Source organism: Hemiscyllium ocellatum, chromosome 33 (assembly GCF_020745735.1).
Source record: "Hemiscyllium ocellatum isolate sHemOce1 chromosome 33, sHemOce1.pat.X.cur, whole genome shotgun sequence".
In the NCBI taxonomy this organism is placed as follows: Eukaryota; Metazoa; Chordata; class Chondrichthyes; order Orectolobiformes; family Hemiscylliidae; genus Hemiscyllium; species Hemiscyllium ocellatum.
Genome location: NC_083433.1, coordinates 11,659,238 through 11,679,459, shown reverse-complemented (window position 1 = coordinate 11,679,459; position 20,222 = coordinate 11,659,238). Strand labels below are relative to the sequence as shown.

At 40.2% G+C, this 20,222-nt stretch overlaps 1 protein-coding gene across 6 annotated transcripts in view; it reads right to left on the bottom strand.

Annotated features, from left to right (window-relative positions):
- LOC132831318 (carnitine O-palmitoyltransferase 1, liver isoform-like) overlaps nucleotides 1–20,222 on the bottom strand; it is a 103,653-nt gene that overhangs the window by 54,044 nt on the left and 29,387 nt on the right. For all 6 annotated transcript variants that reach the window (XM_060849396.1, XM_060849392.1, XM_060849391.1 and 3 more), the window contains exons 2-6: nucleotides 11,364–11,525; nucleotides 10,125–10,264; nucleotides 6,495–6,666; nucleotides 4,915–5,016; nucleotides 3,432–3,569 (exon numbers count right to left, since the gene is read on the bottom strand). In XM_060849396.1, coding sequence (XP_060705379.1) covers nucleotides 3,432–3,569; nucleotides 4,915–5,016; nucleotides 6,495–6,666; nucleotides 10,125–10,264; nucleotides 11,364–11,504 — 693 coding nt within the window. In that variant the 5' untranslated portion in view covers nucleotides 11,505–11,525. The remainder of the gene's footprint in view (nucleotides 1–3,431; nucleotides 3,570–4,914; nucleotides 5,017–6,494; nucleotides 6,667–10,124; nucleotides 10,265–11,363; nucleotides 11,526–20,222) is intronic.

The window sequence follows — 20,222 nt, the reverse complement described above, 5'->3', positions numbered from 1 at the left end:
ACGCCCAAGTCCCACAAGTAAATTAGAAAAAATGTTGAGTAATTTTGCTAAGCTTGAAATCTGGTCAGTTAAATAAAACACAAATTGCAGAAAAAGTGATGTGTTACAGCTGCAGCACGCGGAAACTAATGGACACCAATGTGAATCAGAGCAACCACATCTGCAGAAAAGTCAGCAGTTCAAGGAACTGTAGTTCTGAGTTAATGAACTATATCTGAGATACAGGCTGCATTGTGTCAGGGTGGGGGAAAGTTACCTGCTTACTTTGTTTTTGAAACAGGAACTACTCACTCTCTTTAGGCCAGGTATTTCTGACCTTATCTGTGGTCAGGGACAGGAGACTGAAAGTAAGACTGAGGCAAGTACAGATATCAACAAGGTAGCAATGGAGGAGCCTCAGTCCTTCAAGCTGTTGGACAATTGCAAAGTTCTTACACCTTTTATGGGCAGGGGGATGAGCAACCTGACAATGATACTATGGTGCTGACAGCCAGTCAGATTGGAGGGGGGGGAGGGTTGTTAAAGGAGAGAAGAGTCAAAAGAGGGGTGCATATTAGGTGTTACAATCTCAGGGACTTCAAGCTTTTAATTAATACTTAAAAGGAAGGCAAAATTTTACATTTGAAGACCTTTACTGCAGCAAAAGACTAAACATACTATTGACTAAACAATATCTTTGTAAGCAACAAATATTCCAAACCAAAAAAATACAGCATTAACCTCTTTTAGCACAACTGAAAAAACATTTCACAAGTGTACTCTACATTGTCTTCTGAAAAGACAGTCAACTCCTTGTGAACCAGTTCAGTGATTCTTAGATCCTAAGGATTTACTTTGTTCCCTTTCTTTTTGGATCCTGGTAACTCATGAAGTAAGAATTTCTCTATGGAGATTCTTCTTCCAGTGCAAGCTAGTAAACCATCTAACTCTTCACAAATGTAGGTGTTTCAACATGAACTCCCATCCACTGTCCAGGTGCAGTGAACTACAGTACTGTGTTGCCTGTAGCCACTTTTCATGTTGCAGATCCTGGTAGATTAACAAAAACAAATTGCTGGAAAACCTCAGCAGGTCGAGCAGTACCTATGGGGAGAAATCAGAATGACCGGAATTATCAGAAAGAAATCAAAGTGCTTCATAATGTTGCAAACAAACGAGATAAATCTAAGAATTCCATCGTTTTGGAAACCAGGAAAAGGGAACCACAACTGTTTTAAAAAAAAACAGGGAAAAAAGCACAAGAGTAAATTAGCCAAGATTTACAACAGATATTCAATAATGTATGACAAACAGTTAACACTCAGGCCAAGGGTTCATGAAGATGGTATATTAGCATGTATTAATTAATGAACAGGAATGAGGCAATGGGACATTTTCAAGTTTGAAACTTGAGACGAGGCAAGTGCCGCAGGGTCTCAGCTATTTACAATCTGTAATGATTTAGATGAGTAGACAGAGCGAGACATTTAGATTTGCTGATAATTCAAAGCCAGGTAGGAAAGTATCTACAGGATTCAAGCAGGTTAAGTAAGTGGACATTAAAAGTGGCAGATAAAGCATAAATTGGAATAGAAACGGGAGGTCATTCACTCAAGTATTAACAGCAGAAACGGAATATCTTTTCAAAAGCAGAAAACCTTGGAATGTGGACATTCAGAGAGTATTCCATGCACACGCAGAAGGTGGTAAGTTTGCTCGCTGAGCTAGTTGAGCCTGAGCACAAACCTACCAGCTCAATGATAAAACTTACAACCTGGGAGTTAATACACAGGTACAGCAAGCAATCAGAAAAGTATATAGCATGTTGGCCTTCATTGCATTGGAGTGAAAGAAGTTTTAAAAAAAAACTTGCTAACAGAGGAACCTCGATGAGCCGGCATTTGATTCTTTAAATTTCAGATTATCTAGCAAGATCGCAAGGCCCCGATGCTTAGCTAAACTATGTTACACTGCATTTGATTATCTGGAATTCGATTAACGGAACAAATTACTCCATATCTGTGCTTTTTGGATAAGCGAGGTTCTATTGTATTGTAAGAAGAAAGGTTAAGTCATCATAGAACCACAGGGCTGCTATCGACTGGCTTAATTTAAGCATCACCAGGCCTCAGGTAAGGGGCAAGGCAGAAGGGACATGGTTGAGAAGGCAGGAACTTCTTGATAACCTCAACCGGTGCAGGAACTGAATATGCTCTGTTGACGTCACTCTGCATCTCAAACCAGCTTCAAAAAGTGTGGCACTGGCAAGGCACAGCAGGTCAGGCTGCATCCGAGGAGCAGGAGAATCAACATTTCAGGCATAAGCCCTTCATCAGGAATGTGGGAATTGTGGGGAGCCAACAGATAGATAAGAGGATATGGGGTGGGGCTGGGGCAGGTAGCTGGGAAGGCAATAGGTAGATGGAAGTAGGAGGTAATGATGATAGGTCAGAGAGGAGGATGGAGCTGATAGGTGGGAAGAAAGATGGACAGGTAGGACAGTTCAAGAGGGTGGTGCTGAATTCGAAGGTTGGATCTGGGACGAGGTGGGGGTGGGGAGGTGGGGGTGGGGGGGGGGGGGGGGTGGTGGTGGTGAGGGGATATAAGGAAATTGGTGAAAATTAACATTGATGCCACATGGTTGGAGGGTCCCAAGGAAGATGACGAGGCGTTCTTCCTCCAGGCATCAGGTGGCTTGGATTTGGTGGTGCAGGCAGCCCAGGACATGCAGAGTGGGAGGGGAAGTTGAAATAGTTGACCGGGGGGGAATAGGGAGAAGTATAAGTGTGTATCCCAGAGATGTTCCCTGAAACATTCAAAGAGTTGGTGTTCTGTCTCTCCAATGCAGAGGAGACCATATCAAGAGCAACAGACACAGTAGATGACGTATTTCAATGTATAGGTAAACCTCTGGTGTGGAAGGATCCTTTGGGGTCTTGGATAGAGGTGAAGAGGAAAGGGATTGGTCAACCACTTCAACCTGAGAATTTCATTTTCTTTCCCTTTGTGTCTATTTATCCAATTTAATTTGACAGTTATTACTGAATAGGTTTCCACCACATGTCAAGTTTATTTGATCACTGGTCTTTTTGTCAATTACCTTTAAACTGTACCATCACCTGGCGTGAGAACAGTCTATATTTCGTTATTCTTTCAAACGCTTTATGATTTTGTATATCTATTAAATTTTCCCCAAACATTCCCAATGTTATGGACTGCAACCCAGAATATCCAGCATCTTCTATTAATTAAATAATTAAAAAGTCCCCGTGATCCCCAAATGCAAAGACTTGAGACCTAGGCTGCAGTCAGTAAAGTAGGACCCAAGTCAACACCTTTCGCCATTTACTCAAAACAGTCCTATTACACTTTAATCTATCTGGTTCTAGGATGAAACAAATATTTAGACAGACAATTCAGAAAGCACCACTTAAATACAGCATCGAACTCACATAGTTGGTAGCCCACCAAGACTTCAGTTTAAGGTACCACTGCAGCCGAGGTGCCAGGTTCCTTTCAAAATCTTTTGCCAAGGCCTTTGTCCGTCGGAAGTCCTCATCATTCATCAAAGGCCTCACCGATTCTAAAAACTTCAGAGAGATGGAAGAGAAAGCAGAAATGAAAATGAACATATTTCTAGGACAATGACTATAAATCTGCCAATACATTATCGAATGATATTTTGGGTAAAGAAATCATCTGACCGTGGGGTGACGTTGTCAAGGTAAGAAAACAAGAGTAAAAAAATCTGAGAGATAGAAGTAAGAAACCATTCCAAGTTACTCCATTATTCAATGAACATGGCTGATCTTCTGCCTCAACTCATCCTCTCCTCCTGTTCCCAGTTCCTTTGACTTTTTGTTTTGAGAACCCTACCATGTGTCTGTCTTAGAGGTAGTGAGAACTGAAGATGCTAGAGAGTCAGAGATGGAAAAAGCACATCAGGTCAAGCAGCATCAGCCTGCCGCACTTTTTCCAGCTCCACATTTTATCAAATCTGTCTATCTCAGCTCGAGTATGTGAAGTTGTGGACCAGCCACAAACATTTGAGATAGAAAACCAATGATTTATAGCTAAGTGAATAGGTTACTCTTCACCACAGTCTTAACCAATCAAACAGTCCTGATGAAGGGCTATTGCAAGTATGTTGATTTTCCTGCTCCTTGGATGCTGTGCTTTTCGAGCACCACACACTCAACTCTAATCTCCAGCATTTATGTCCTCAAGTTTGCCTTAAAACAATCCTGAAATGAGTCTTTTGTTTTAGTTTCTCCATGTACAGGAATAAGAAAGAGAGCCATTTGAGTGATCCAGCTCTGCACTATGTTGAAGTCAATGATGTGGAGACATTTTGATTCTATATACTCTTCCTCATTATGTAACATTTCAAAGTGCATCTCAAGTTTACAATCTGCTGCTTTATGACAATTAAACACATTCATCCTGTATCTTGTTAATATATCCACATACTGCATTTTATATATTTCACTGACCTCAATACAATATACACGCGCTTTTAAGTCAACTGCATTGTTATCTTGGACTACAAATATTTATATCTGAAATGTAATATCACGCTTTGCTAAGAAAGCTAAAGGGAATCTCTAAATATAAATCAATTTTATGCAACGTAACGAAGACTGGAAAGTCAAGTTAAAAATGAAAGGAGAATCTAAAACAAAAATCCTGAACTGCCCTACCTATAATTTTACATTGTCCCAGTTCCAATTCATCTTATTATGCAACTCTTCTTTTTAATAAACTGAAATATATTGAAAATCTCACCCATCCTCACTGATTCAAAATAAAGATTTTTTTCAAATAATGGTTGGATTTTGCATTTAAGTAGACAGAGTTTTTTCAAGTATTTTGATTTTCTCCACAGCCAGCAAGATCTAATATTTTATTTGACTGTTAAAAATTATTTAATCTTACCCTTCTTAAGGTGTCGTTTACAGATGGAACAGGCAGACGTGGAAGGGAGTTCTGGAAACTGTATAACATTGGTTTACGTCCTGAGAAGATTTTCACTAGTGTCTGAAAGAGAAATGCAATCCCTATTTTATTTTTCTTTCCTTAGTTTTCTTCCATATAGCCCCAAAGAACTGATCTCATCTGAAACGCAGAGCCATTTGCACTGGAATCTACTCCAATTCCAAGGAACTATTTTTTATATGAGACTAATTGACCAGTATTAGCAAGCCACTAACATACGAGTCAGCACAGCTACATCTAATCCTGTCTCTTCCAATACTTACCCATCGCGTTCCAACAACAATCAGATATGGCCCTCCCTAATCCAGGGAATAACTTCAATCCCATCTGAGCTCGACAGATGAAGGTCAAACAGGAAATCAGAGGGAGGCTTTGCTGATTTGCACTCACTGGATACCTTGTATTAAGGAAAATTTGATATGAACTGCAGTGCACAAATCATGGCAACCCAGCCCAACAAGCTCAGGCAACTGCTCTATTTGGGCTTGCACTGCATACTCGCTCATTTCTACAGTTTGAATTTTTTGGGCTTTTGAAAGTGACCTTCCGTGTCAGTATTTTCCAATGTTGCAAACATTCAGCTGGGTAAAATTGAGACCCAAAGTTCCAAACACAAGTTTGTGCTAATTAGGCTGAACAGAACCAAAGCAATACAAGAACACAGATATTAACATAACCGAGCAAGGACAAACAAACTCGGCCACTCCAACATCTATAAAGCATTTCCTGCTGGTATCCAACATCAATGGATGGCAGGCAAATGTCAGACCAGCTGCAGAAGGCTAATAGATGTCTGGGTGATACATCTAGCAAACTGGAAAACAGTAGAAATTCTGAGACAGCTGAACAATAGCCACACTTGGAACACAGAGCAGTGCTAGGCATCACATCTTTGGAAGAAAAAGAGCCATTTGAGTGATCCAGCTCAGCACTATGTTGAAGTCAATGATATTGAGACATTTTGATCCTATATACTCTTCCTCATTATGTAACATTTCAAAGTGCATCTGTCATGGAGGAATTACAGCTTAGAATGATATCTGGACTCAGTTAAATTTCAAAGATACACAAACTTGTATGTATTTCAAGGAATTTAGTAGGCTAAGGAGTGAGCGACCCAATTTTTCAAGTTGCTATAGGAAAATGATACAGTAGATAAAGAAAAATCTATTTCCTGTTAGAAATTTCAGACTGAAGATAAATCTCAAAACTAAAGTCAGGCCTTTCAGCAGCAAAATTAGGAAGCAACAAAAATAAGGGTGATATAAATTTGGAAACTCTTGCAAATATCAGCTGATGCTAGATTAACTATAAAGCTGAGATTGACAGATTTTGTTCCCAAATGTTTAAGGGTTTGGAACCAAGTCAGATATTTAGAGTTAGGTCACAGATCAGCCATGACTCCACCAAGTAGCAGAACAGGCTTGAAGATCAAAATGACCTATTCTTAGATTTATTGTGGTTGACTATCATTGTGAAGTCAGTCATGCTCACCCACCCCATCAATCTTCAACACTTACAAACCAGACTTTGGTAGTGGTGGACACCTTGCCATGCTCTTCAAACATCCAGCCGTGATAGGAGAGGAGGCATTTGAGAATCTGTCGCATCATAAAAATCAGTGCCAGCCACAGTCCTGTTGCAAACAGCAGTGCACTCACCAGATTTTGACCCTGGTGTGACATATATCTTCTACAAAAAATTAAATAAAATGACATTACATTAAAGTCTGGCTGTAAAATAGGAAATTTAACATTTTCAGGGCATTGCAATATACTTCAGCGCTAATGAAGAAGTTTTCAAGGGCAGTTTAGTGTTTTGAAGTGGATTGAATTGCAAACTTGTGCACATCAGCTTCTCAAATGTAACAAAGAGCAGTTCATCTTTCTTTGTGGGATTGGCTGAAAAAGGAAAATTGTCCAGGATACCAGAATTCTTCCCCATTTAGGAAATGGTACAACTGTGATCATGTTACTTGTTTAGTAGTCCAAAGGCTTGGATGAGTAATCTACAAAAGGAGAATTCAAATTTCATCATAGCAGTCCAAGTTTCAATTCAGTTTTCAGAAAAAAATGGAAATCAACAGCTGGTATTAAAAGTCATGATTTGGAGATGCCAGTGTTCGACTGGGGTATACAAAGTGAAAAATCACACAACACCAGGTTACATTTCCATCGGTTTAATTGGAAGCACTAGCTTTCAGAGCACCACTCATTCATCAGGTGGTTACATCCCGTACTTACATCCCTTACCTCCTCTTATATATAACCACCTGATGAAGGAGCGGCACTCCGAAAGCTAGTGCTTCCAATTAAACCTGTTGGACTATAATCTGGTGTTGTGGTATTAAAAGTGACCAGGACATTTAGATTACTGATGTGACTTCAATGGAAAACAATGTCAGGTGGGGTGTACAACAAGCCTTACACCCAATCTTACCAGTTTGCCAATGGCAGCATTAAGTTAAAATAAGGATGCCTTTGCTCCTTTTTTTGTTAAGGTTAACTGATCGATCTGCATCTCGTGTTTGGCTTTTTTGCAAATTTTTTTTTGTCTGGTCATCATGGCTTTTGGGTTATTGTGCAGCCCTATGCCATGGTATGCCGTGGCTTCCAAAAGGTTTACATTAAAAGTCCAAACAAAAACTCCAATAAAATTCAAACCCATAGGGATTCAGAGCAAACTCCACAAGAGGGTGAAAAACAGCAGTCCAATAGCAAACAAGAGTATTTTACAAAGGGGTAGGTTGGTGTCCATAAAGTGAAGCATTAGCTGGGGTACCATGGAGCTTAGTGTTAGGATTGTTAACTTTACTAATTTACATAAATGGCATGAATTTAAAAATTCAGTACAAAGTTGGCAATTTTGCACATAAAGCAAACTAAGAGGGACAGTGGAATCACAGGTGAAAGCTAGGAAGATCAGAATGTGCTGGACAGAAATTTAAGTGGATAGAACAATGGAAGATGAAATTTAAAAGCAGGTAAGTGCTTTTTAGCACAAAAGAATGAAGGACAGGTACCACACGATTGTATGCATGTTTCCACTGAAACAAACTAATACCTATCATTTAGTGGTGGACGCTGATACATTCTGTAGTTCCCTTTTCTCTTCTACTTACATCCTGTATCATCTCTTATGCTATAACAATTTGTACAAAGCCTGGCATGAAGAGTCTGAACATGGACTCTCTTGTGCATCTCTTAACTACCACCTGCAGTGCAGCATGTCTCAATTTCTAACTTTCTACAACCCTAAAAATTCCAATATTTGTGCTCCTCTAATGCTGGACTTTGGCACCTTGCTTATTTCCTTTGACTCAGCTGCTAAGAGTCTACGCTTTGAAGTTTTCTCCTGAAACCTGCATTCCTCTCCCAAAGTTTTCCTCTATCAGGACAATTAAAGTTGAGATCCTTCACATCCTGTTTTTACCAAGCGTTTGACACAAAACCATGCATATGAAGTGCCTTGGGACTTCAAATTATGAATACAGATATCAAAGTTTCCACTGCCACATTCCTAGCATTGTTACACATCACGACTGCTAAATGTCCAGTTCAGCTCAAATTTTAATTTGTTCTTTTATTAAATTTGTCATAATTTCCATATTCAAGACCATCAGTAATACCCTTATTGGCATAAAATTCACTAGAGGAGGAAAACAACAAACTGTCATTTCTAGATGTCACGGTAGAGCAAGCAGCCAATGGGGAACTTGAAACCAGCGTCCACAGGAAAACACCACATACAGACCAAATACTGAACCACAGAAGTAATCATCCCAACGCCCACAAATGAAGCTGCATCAGAACATTATTTCAATGAGCCACTATACAGCAGCACACAGGAACTATGCAGAGCAGAGGAAAATCACCTGTACAGGTGTATTCCAAAAGAACAGGTAACCCAATGAACACAGTCCTCCGATTACTCAGCAACAAACACAAACAAGCAGATAAAACACGTCCAGAAACCCTAGCCACTCTCCCCTACAAAGGCATCTCTGAAATGACTGCCAGACTACTTGGCATCATGGCAGCCCACAAACCCACCAACACACTAAAACAGCAGCTAATGAACTTGAAAGACCCTATACAGCCAACAAAAACAAATGTTATTTACAAAATATCTTGCAAGGACTGTAACAAACACTACATTGGACAAGCAGGCAGAAAACTAGCCACCAGGATACATGAACATCAATTAACCACAAAAAGACATGACCCACTCTCACTAGCATCTTTACATACAGATGAGGAAGGACACCATTTCAACTGGGACAACACATCCATCCTAGGACAAGCCAAACAGAGAGACACACGAGGATTCCTATAAGCATGGCATTCCAACCCGGAACCCTATCTACAAACACATTGACTTGGATCCTATTTCTCATCCCTGAGAAAAACAAGAAGTAACATCACCACCGGAAATGACATCACCAACCCAAGGAACCCTAAACACGTAAATAGAAAGCGGGCCATGCCACCAGTGCTACGTCCAGAGGCTCACTGATATTACCTAGTATGGTAACAAAACGTCTGAAAACGAGCCTTCCAACTCAGCGAGTAAACCTACATCGAGAATCTCAACCTAAGCTACAAATCTTCTCAAAACTCAATTTCTATATTGTTTCAGCAAAATAATTTTTCATGAACACTCAGATTCACAGCATATTGAGAGAGCAGGATGTACGTCTGTAACAGTCTTAGTGTCCAGTTTCTAATATATCTGAAATGTTACATAGTTTCCAGTTTTTTCTACTTCCTGCATTGTGCTCTAGCATAGTAATAACGGTCACCTACTTCAACTTCTATATCTTTAATGCAGTAAAATTTGCCAAAAATTTAGAAAAAGGAAAAAAATGCAAGAATGCTTCACATTCTTTATTTCTGTCTTGAATCTCTCAGTTTAGACTCAACTGCACATACCTGAGCCTGTCAGATAAGAGGGTTTAGAAACATGGGAATGTAAAACATTCAGTGAATATCTCCTAAGAAATCTCATTGTTGAGACACAGGTAGAGAAATTTAGATTTTAAGGTTATAAACAAGGATACTAGAGTCAAAAGCTCAGCAAATATCAATCGTTCAAGCAAAGATTAAATTTAAGTCCTGCTACAGTTCCATCAGTTGCTGATAATTGCTCACCTTAGAGGGAGGTGGTCCTTGAGCTTGCCTATCATTCCCATTGAGGGGTCAATTCTTGTATACATGGTACCAAGTACAGTCAACACCACAAAAAGCCAACTAGATGGGCTAGCAGGGTAGACACCACTTGCAAAATTGTTCTGCAAAAAGAAAGAAATCTTAATACTTCACTTTAAATATTAAAAAAAACCTGCCGTGTAAATGTGAGGGAAGCTTGCCACTTTTATGAGCTACCAGAGGAACTGGTGAAGGCTAGTACGATTGTAATATTTGAAAAGCATCTGGATGGGTATATGAATAGGAAGGGTTTGGAGGGATATGGGCCAGGTGCTGGCAGATGGGACTAGATTGTGTTGGGATCTCTGGTTGGCATGGACAAGTTGGACCGAAGGGTCTGTTTCTGTGCTATATGCCTCTATGACTCTACACTTGTATTAATCTTAGGCCAGGAACGAATAGCTCAGTGGAGGAAAAAAAAAACTAACACTCTTCAGCATTACCTATAATGCTCAGTTATTCTTTCATTTCTCAATGCTTCTCAATAAAATTCAGTAGTTGAAAAAATCACACTGGATATAGCAAACCTCACACCAGCCGCATTATGGTGAGGCAACAGCACAATTAAATTAGGAACATGGCTTCAATTTTTACTTATTTTCTATTCTTCTTTCTCCTTGGGTAACACCACGATAAGACGGCTAACAGAGCTATCCCTTCCAGAGACTCTGAGCATTTTTGCCACTGGCTACGTGATAATGTGTATTGCACAATGAACGTGGGAAAAGTGAAAATTCCATTGGTTGTCACAACTGAGAAAGGCTCTTCCAACCTTCAACCTTAGAATCAGAAGTGTTTGGAATTCTCTTCTCCAGAAGGCCATGCCATTGAATATTTCTAAGGCAGGGGTGGATAGGTTCTTGACTAATAAGGAATTAAAGGTAGTAGTTGGGGTAGATAGGAATGTGAAGTTGAAGCCACAATCAGATCAACCATGACATCATTCAATGACAGAGCAAACTCGAGCAGCCAAGTGGCCTATTCCTGCTCCAAACTTTTATGTTAGCATAAAGCATAACCCTGCAGTACATTTACTATGCTGTCATGGTACTGAATATTTTCTGAGCAACTCCAAACATTTAGTCTCTATCGCTGAGACAAATTAGCTCCAAAATTTATATTTACTGGCAAGCAAAGGATTCAATATGTGGATAGACTTGAATCTGAATGGAAGCCCCTCACCTTGATTCTGATGCATTTCTTCTTCCAGGCCCTGATACCTGAGAGGTAGATCTCTTTCAATGCATTATGGCTGAGTCGGAGGTCAATGCCCTCTGGGGTGACTGTGAACTGAAATGCAACGGCCTGGTGAGCTTCTGCCATGTTCTCCTGTTATGCCACTACCTGCAAAACAAAAAAGACAACAGAGTGGCACCATTACATGTGCTCATTGCAACTACCTTTTCCTGGATCCTTATTACTCCTCCAGTTGCATTTTTCTGTTCAGGTGAACATTTTAATTTTATCCCTAATCACCGACAGTGTCCTGTCAAACTGGGAACTTAAATCAAAATTAGCATTGAAAGACAGCAACAACTATAAAATGCACAGAATCTACACCAACTAATTAGCCTAACTGGTCTCTACTGACTTATTTTAAATGAGGAACTTGGAGCTGTTTAATTATTTCTTACTTTGCCACATATCCCCCTTTTCCCACATCAAAACAACAGTTTCAGAACACCCCCTATTGCAAGCTGGTGTACACAGAGCTACAGGTCAAAAAATTAAATATCACAGACACAGGAAATTCAAAACAAGCAGAGAAAGTTGGAAACACTTGGAAGGGTGGGCAGTATCAGTGTATGCTACAAAAATAACGTTAATGCTTCAATTGTGATTTCCACATTGCTCTTTACACTGCAAAAACAATGTTATTTATTGACAGCAGTCTTTTCACACCTCTTTTTGCAAAGTTGTTTGCAACAACAAAAACTCTCATTTCACTAAGTTAACCAGTTGCTTGTTTGATATTAAAGAGATGAGCAAAAATAAATCACCTACAATATGTCAATTTCAAAGCTATTTAGCCTTGTAATTCCATAAGGTCGAAGTCTTACATCCAGACAAAAAAAACACTCCAAAACAAGCTCTTCGCAAGTTGCTTCGTTAGTTCCTTCCTTTCTGGTTAGCAACAATCCCTTTTCCACTTTTTCTGTTCTTAGCTTCAGTTGTAAGCAACAAATTAAACAATCATGCATCCTAGATGTTATATAAATGCTAAATTCCTTTAAAATGCGGAGTCGGAGGAGAATGGAAAGGATAAGTTGGACAGAAAAAATAAAATGAAGTGCTGAGTGAAAACAAAAACAAAGAAATATGCTGAACTTAATGTGAAGAAGATACAGCAACTGGACACAGGGCATCTCAAACACCTCAAGAGGAACCCAACTAGTAAGAGATGTGTGGAATGAAGATTTCAAGATAAAGGAGTGAACAGAAAGGAACCGCTGGGTGGTTCAACACTGAGGCAAGTTATTGGGGAAATAAAGACTGATTGCCAGAGAGAGACAGAGAAGACAATGAGCCAAGAACCTTCCTTCGAGCAGCTCGTACAAGCAAGAATGCAGACAGACAAAAAAATTGTAAAAACCCAGTAATACTTGGAAATAAATGCACTTGTCATACTGATCTTCCATTTTGAAGTTTTTAAGATTGACCAAAATATCTCATGTCATTTTTATTGGGTTTTCCCCCTTCAGGGAGGGAATGGTGCCAGAGCCAGTTTAATTATAGTTTTGCAGCTTTGGCATCAGTAATAGGATCCAGAAAAGATGCAAAAATATAAGTTCTCTTTTGGTGGTAGCCAGAAAGGTTCAACACAAGTGAACACAAGTTCGCTGCTTGACACCATAAACAATTCAGCAAAAATGAGCAATCACATTGAGACAAAAAAGGATATTTAGAAGGGGAAACAAATATTACACAGTTGCAGTGTCGGGCTAGATTCAGAGTGGGAGGATTTGGAAAGAGAAGTTCAGACTATTCATTGCAAATTCTGTCATCTTAATTAATGCTTTAGCAAATGAAATTATAAACAAAGGAATGAATGCAGAAAGTGTGGAACTATATAAAAGAGGGAGCTCATCCAAGAAAACAACCTTAAATTCCAATCATAACCGATGCCCTTATAGCAGTGTGAACTCCCCTAACATTTATGCCACCTGTCTCCATTGAAATATTTGGAGGTGCCAGTGTTGGACAGGAGTGTAAAAGTTAAAAATCACAATACCAGGTTATAGCCAACAGGTTTATTTGGAAGCGCTAGCTTTTGGAGCGTTGCTCCTTCATCAGGTGGTTGCAGAGAATAAGATCGTAAGACAATTTATAGCAAATATTTCAGTGTGATGCAACTTAAATTATATATTGAAAAAGACCTGGATTGTTTGTTAAGTCTCTCATCTTTCAGAATGAACATGTTGATTTCAGTTCTTTCATATGTAAATCGCAGAACTTTTTTAAAGTTACATTCTCAAGTGAGCTTTAATAATTGGTGTCATGTCGGCCCAGATAATGCATTTAAGGCATAGGTGCCCTGTGTGAGACTGTCTGTGCCACATCGTTCAGACTGACTCTAATCTAAAAACTATTTTACAGAATCTTACATTGATTCTTGCAGTTTTTGAGTAAAATAAAATTTAATTCTGCAAGTATAAATTCACGGCACAATCGCGTGTGCGTATGGGTTAGGAGTGTCTGCAAGAAAATATGCGTGTGCGTGTGTAGTGCAGTGGGGTCACCTGTAGTGTGACATGAACGCAAGGCCCTGGTTGAGGCCATCCCCATGGGTACTGAACTTGACCATCAACCTCTGCACGGCCACTTTGCATTGTTGCCTAATACATAAAGCCAACACACTAGGATGCCCCATCATATCAGGCAAAGGGGTCCCTATGTGAGAATCTCTCTGGCTATGTCAAAGGCATCTTCAAACCCATTGTACAAGGGATTCCCCCAAGCATCTGTCGTGACACTACAGATTTCTTAGAGAAACTCAGCACCCACGAACCAGTCGAACCGGGAACATTCCTCATCACAATGGACATTTCAGCACTCTACACCAGCATCCCCCACAATGACAGCATCGTGGCAACAGCCTCAGGATTCAACACCAACAGCTGACAATCTCCAAACACCATCCTACAATTCATCCACTTTATCCTTGATTACAACGTTTTCACCTTCGTCATCCAGACACATGGAACAGCCACGGGGACCAAATTTGCATCCCATATGCCAATATTTTCATGCATACGTTTGAAAAAGACTTCTTCTCTACGCAGGTCCTCCAACCAACACTATACACAAAGTACAATGATGACATTTTCTTCCTCTGGACCTGTGGCAAGGAGTCACTGAAACAACTACACAGTGATTTCAATGAGTTTAATTCCATCAAACTTACCATGGACTACTCTCTTCTATCTGTCTCATTCTTGGACATGCATCTCCATCAAGGATGGTCACCTCAGCACCTCACTCTACTGCAAATCCACAGACAACCTCAGAATGCTACACTTCCCCAGCTTCTACCTGAAGCGTATGAAAACAGCCATCCCCAATGGACAAGCCCCATGCATGCACAGGATCTGTTCAGATGAGGAGGAACATGACAGGCACCTGGAAGTACTCAAGGATGCCCTCATAAGAATGGGATACGATACTCATCTCATCAACTGCCAGTTCTGACATGCCAAAGCGAGAAACCGTAATGACCTCCTCAGGAGACAGACACTATTGCAACCAACAAGCTACCCTTAGTTGTCCAGTACTTCCCAGGAGCCGAAAACCTATGCCATGTTCTTCACAGCCTGCACCACATTATTAATAAGGATGAACACTTCGCCAAGACCTTCTCCATGCCTCCATTTCTTGCCTTTAAACAACCAAACCTCAAACTGATCACTTTTGTAGCAAACTGCCCGGCTTTCAGGACAACACCATACAATCGTGTCATGGTAGACACTGCAAGACATATCAGAGTGTCGACACAGGTAGCACCATTATGTGTGGGGACACCTCCCACATATATGTTGCAAGCAAGGCTTCTCTGAGGCGTGGTACATCAGCGAGACTGAGCAAAGGCTATGGCAATGGATGAATGGACACCGCACATTAAAACAACAGACACTAGTGTTCCCTCCCAGTCAGAGAGCACTTCAGCGGTCCGGGACATTTGGGTGACCGTCCCCCAAGGTGGACTTCGGGACAGACAACAAGACAAAGTGGCTGAGCAGAGACTGATAGCCAAGTTCAGTACCCACTGCAGTGGCCTCAACCGGGACCTTGGGTTCATGTCACACTACGTGATCCCACTCCACTACTGACAGACACACACACACTCCTACAAATCCTCTCTCATACACTCCCAAGACTTATATCCCTTTACATTCATACACACACTCTCACAGACACTCATCACCCCAGACCCCCAAAACACACCTCCACAATGCACACGCACATAAGTTTGTGGGGTGAATTTGCATTTGCAGAATTACATTTTGTTTTGATCAAAAACTGCATGAATTCATGAGATTCTGTACATTCATTTCTAGATCAGACTGAACATTGTGGCACAGACAGTCTCACACAGGGCACCTCACGCCTTAAATGCATTATCTGGGCCAATTTGACACCAATGGTTAAAGTTCACTTGAGAATGTAACTTTAAAAAAGTTCTGTGATTTACATAAGAACGAACTGAAACCAATACGATCATTCTAAAAGATGAGAGACTTAAACAATCCAGGTCTGTTTCAATATATATTTTCAGTTATATCACACTGTAAGCTTTTGCTATACATCCTGTCTCTTATGATCTTATGCTCCACAATCACCTGAAGGAGCAGTGCTCCAAAAACCAGTGCTTTCAAATAAACCTGTTGGACTATAAACCTGTTGAAACTAACTTCATTGCAATAAGCACCGCAGATAACACCACACAGATCAGATTGCTGGTATGAAGACAATTAGTTCTGTAAAAACATATAGGGCCCACCCTGTTTAGGTCTATGAATGTAATATGGTGTTATTCTATCCAGCATATTGAATTCTAAGCATTAAAGAAAATATGTGGACTTGCTGTGATGCAATACTTTTTCCAACAATTATACATATTCAATAGGGTAAAATAGACACTTGGTAAGCGCATGCCATTTAATGCTTCAGCCCATATTCTTACTGTTATTATTAAGTTCAACTCAAGCTTGATAAACAGCATCTTGCATTTTTCACTTGGCACTTTGCAGGCCTTTAGACGCGACACTGATTTTTACAACTTCAGAGCTTAAACGCAGCTCTGCTTTCACGAGTAATGCAAGAAATTGGACAGCTTTTATGGCGAGAATCCCATCTTGGGACAAGATCAGAAAAAATGCATCCCTGATGTCAACCTTTAACATTCATTGCATTACTCTCTTGCGTCCACAAACACTTTACAGATTCTGCTTGCACAAGATTACTTTCCTATGGTCGTCTCTGCTTTTCCCCAAATTCTCTGTCCCACTCACCCATATAATCGCCATGTTTTACCATTCTGACAAAAAGGTCATAAAGCTGAACTCTAGCTTCCTTTTACAACAGACTCTGCCTAATAAGCTGAGCACTTCAAGTTTTTTTTTGTTTTTATTTGAGATTTCTGGCAGAATCTAATGCCTGTTAATTCAAAATATTTCTTCAATTCAGAAAGTAAATTCAAATTAAACAGATGCATTTTGAAAGCATTCCAGACATTACAGATCTCTATTGGATACAAATCCCAGGCCAACCAATACCAGCCACTTTTCTGACTCTTTCATTAGTGCATAGAGAGCCATAATCATTTAAAAGTACCATCCTGACTCTCAATGGGTAACCTCAGGTGTTACTGGTTACAATGTCAGCCAGTTTGGAGTTAGGGGGTCCTCAGTATAATAAACACTTCCCCAATTTCATAAGTTTAAGGATATTTTCTATTTTTTTCTACCTTTTTTATTAATCTAAAACAAAACATTGCTGCAGTGACAGGAGGCTGCACACAGGGGTGGTGAGGAAGATGCTATAAGCAGAATGAGTAACAATGGGAGTGTGTTTCATACCGCTTCAGCAGTGCTTTAGACAAGCTATTACAGCAATTATAAATTACCCTCCCAATTATTCTGCCTGTTACCATCTGCAACTTTTGTCTTTTAGTTTAATGCTTCACATTCTGTCTGTAAAATTTCAAGTAGGAGAAAGTGAGGACTGCAGATGCTGGGGATCAGAGCGTAAAAAATGTGTTGCTGGAAAAGCGCAGCAGGTCAGGCAGCAAAGGAGAAGGAGAATCAACGTTTCTGAAGAAGGGCTTATGCTTTCTCCAGCAACACATTTTTAAGCTCTGTAAAATTTCAAACACCGGCATTTTTCTTTTAAATTCTAACATCCACAGGAAATTAGACAAGCTACCTGCTCCCCTACAGAACATTCTTGCAATAAGGTAAATCAATCCATTCTCCCTTCCCTAGTTGACACAGCAAAGACTAGGCCAGGAATTGAACCCAGCACCCTCTTTTCCAAATGGCTTCATACATTAAAATTAGACCATTAAACACTAAATATGCTTGTGACTCTCAAAAAAATAATCAGCTGCATTACAAATCTTATCTCCAGTTGAGTGGTAGAAATCTGAAAACTGGCTTTGCTGAATGTACTTTGCAGAATTCTGCACTATAAACTGAACAACGTATTGCCTCGCAAGTAGTTCTTGTTTAACAGACCCAGCACCACACACCTGTAACTCTAGTACGCTCCAAATACATTTTGCTAAACAGGAAATTTTAAAAGGGACAGATTTATAAAGACTTTCCCCCAACCTGTTCCTACCAGAGTGATAAATGACTTGGTTATTAGAGATGAAAGAGTTTCTCTAATGTTTTACTGGGAGTGTGGTAACATGCAAGGTATTTAAACTCTGATAATGGCAACAACCTCTGGGCCAATACTTGACAGGTGGAGTGCACCCAAAGTCCCAAAAAAGGTACTCAATGCTGGGTTTAAATAATTTAAAATATAACTATCTATTTACTTTCAAAGTAAACAGAGAACCAGGATCGTATGGGCAGCTAATCTATGCTTCTTTCTTGGTACAATGCCCATCACTGACTCAAAATCATTGGGTCAAAATCCTGAAATTCCCTCCCTAACGGCATATAGACTGAGATGATTCAAAAGGCAGTTTCTCAGGGGCAACGAAGCCAGCAAAGCCTACGTCCAACAAATAAATTTAGGAAAAGAAACACCAGTAGAGGTAGATACTATAACATGTCTGGTCTGTTTTCGTTGGCAACAAACATTTTGAAAAAGGGAACTAGGCAGAGATTAGATTCCCTACAGTGTGAAAAAAGTCCACTTGACCCAACAAGTCTGTACTGACCCTCCAAAGAGTAACCCACCTAGACCCATTCCCCTACCCTATATTTACCCCTGACTAATGCACCCAACACCATGGGCAATTTAGCATGGCCAATTCACCTGACCTGCACGCCTTTGGACTGTGGGAGGAAACTGAGCACCTGGAGGAAACCCCGTAGACATGGGGAAAATGTGCAAACTCCACACAAGACAGTTGCCGAGGCTGGAATTGAACCCTGGCACTCTGAGGCATCAGTGCTAACCACTGAGCCACTGTGCCACCCCAATATTTAATAGCACTGGGGTACGAACACAAAAAATGCAGAGGAAAAAGTTCCCATAGCTGGAAGGATCGAGAACTAGAGGACAAAGATTTATATTAATTGACAAAAAAGAAATGGGGACAGAGAGAGCATCTTCACACAAAGTGGTTAGAAAGTAGAACGCACGACCTAACAGTGCGGTAGAGGTTCAATCAAAACATTCAAGAGGGCATTGGATGACAATTTGAAATGGAAGAACATGCACAGCTGTTGTAGAAGGCAGAGGAGTGACACTGGTGATTGGCTCCTTCAGAGAGCCAATACAAACACACAGTGAGGCAAATAGTCTCTTTCTGTGCATCTGCATTCAATGACAATGTGACTATTACTTCTACTCAAAGACGTGCAAGTCAGGTGAATTGGCCATGCTAAAATTGCCCATCGTGTTAGGTGCATTAGTCAGAGGGAAAAGGGTCTGGGTAGGTTACTCTTCAAAGGGTTGGTGTGGACTTGTTGGGCCAAAGGGACTGTTTCTACACTGTAGGGCATCTAATCCAGTCTATTATTTCAGGATTAGTATTTTTAAGATAGGCAGTCATGTGACCCACTGTCCCAGTAAGTTTGCTTCATCAGAATGCTGGCAAACTGCTTTTGCTCTCAAACCATAAACCACTGTTCCCTATGACTCAAAATATTGGTCAGTCTCTATTTTAGAAAGGCACGCCTCATCCTTGGCTTGATTTCAACAAAAGCCACAAGTGAAGTGCACCTACTTTCCAAGCCCAACATTTTAACAGAGCCAGGCCAGCTACTGTAAAAGGAGTTAAACATATTATAACAAAAAATTAGCAAAGTTTCTCCACCCTGTATGACTCATGATATTAACTTTTATGGAAGAAAATGTTCCTCGGATGTCCTTCCCTTCAACATACAAATAAAGCTTCCCTAATTAATCTAAACAAGTCATTTGGGATCAATAGCACTAATCTCGCCTCTGAATCAGTTCAAGTCATACCACATGGATTGGAGCGCAAAGTCCAGAAAAACAGCTTCACACAATCCTGAGTGTGCTGGTTCAAGTCATACTCTCCAGAATCAAACATACAAGTCTCGAGTGACCACCGTAGTGCATGTGAGAGGGAGCTCTACATGGTCAGCATTAGCATTGCTTCAAACTGATCATGCTCCTGACCTCTCAGGTAGATGTAAAAGATCTCATGGCGCTACTTTAAATGTTAAATTCTAGAAAACCAATTGAAGGATGATTTAGGAGTCAATCTTTACTCAGTCATATACACAGGAACCTCTTATCTGAACGAGATGTGCAGTAACTATTTTGTTTGGATAACTGATTATGCGGTTAATTGATTCAATGACTTTCCTCTGGGGCTCAGAGTTCTTGGTTAAGGCT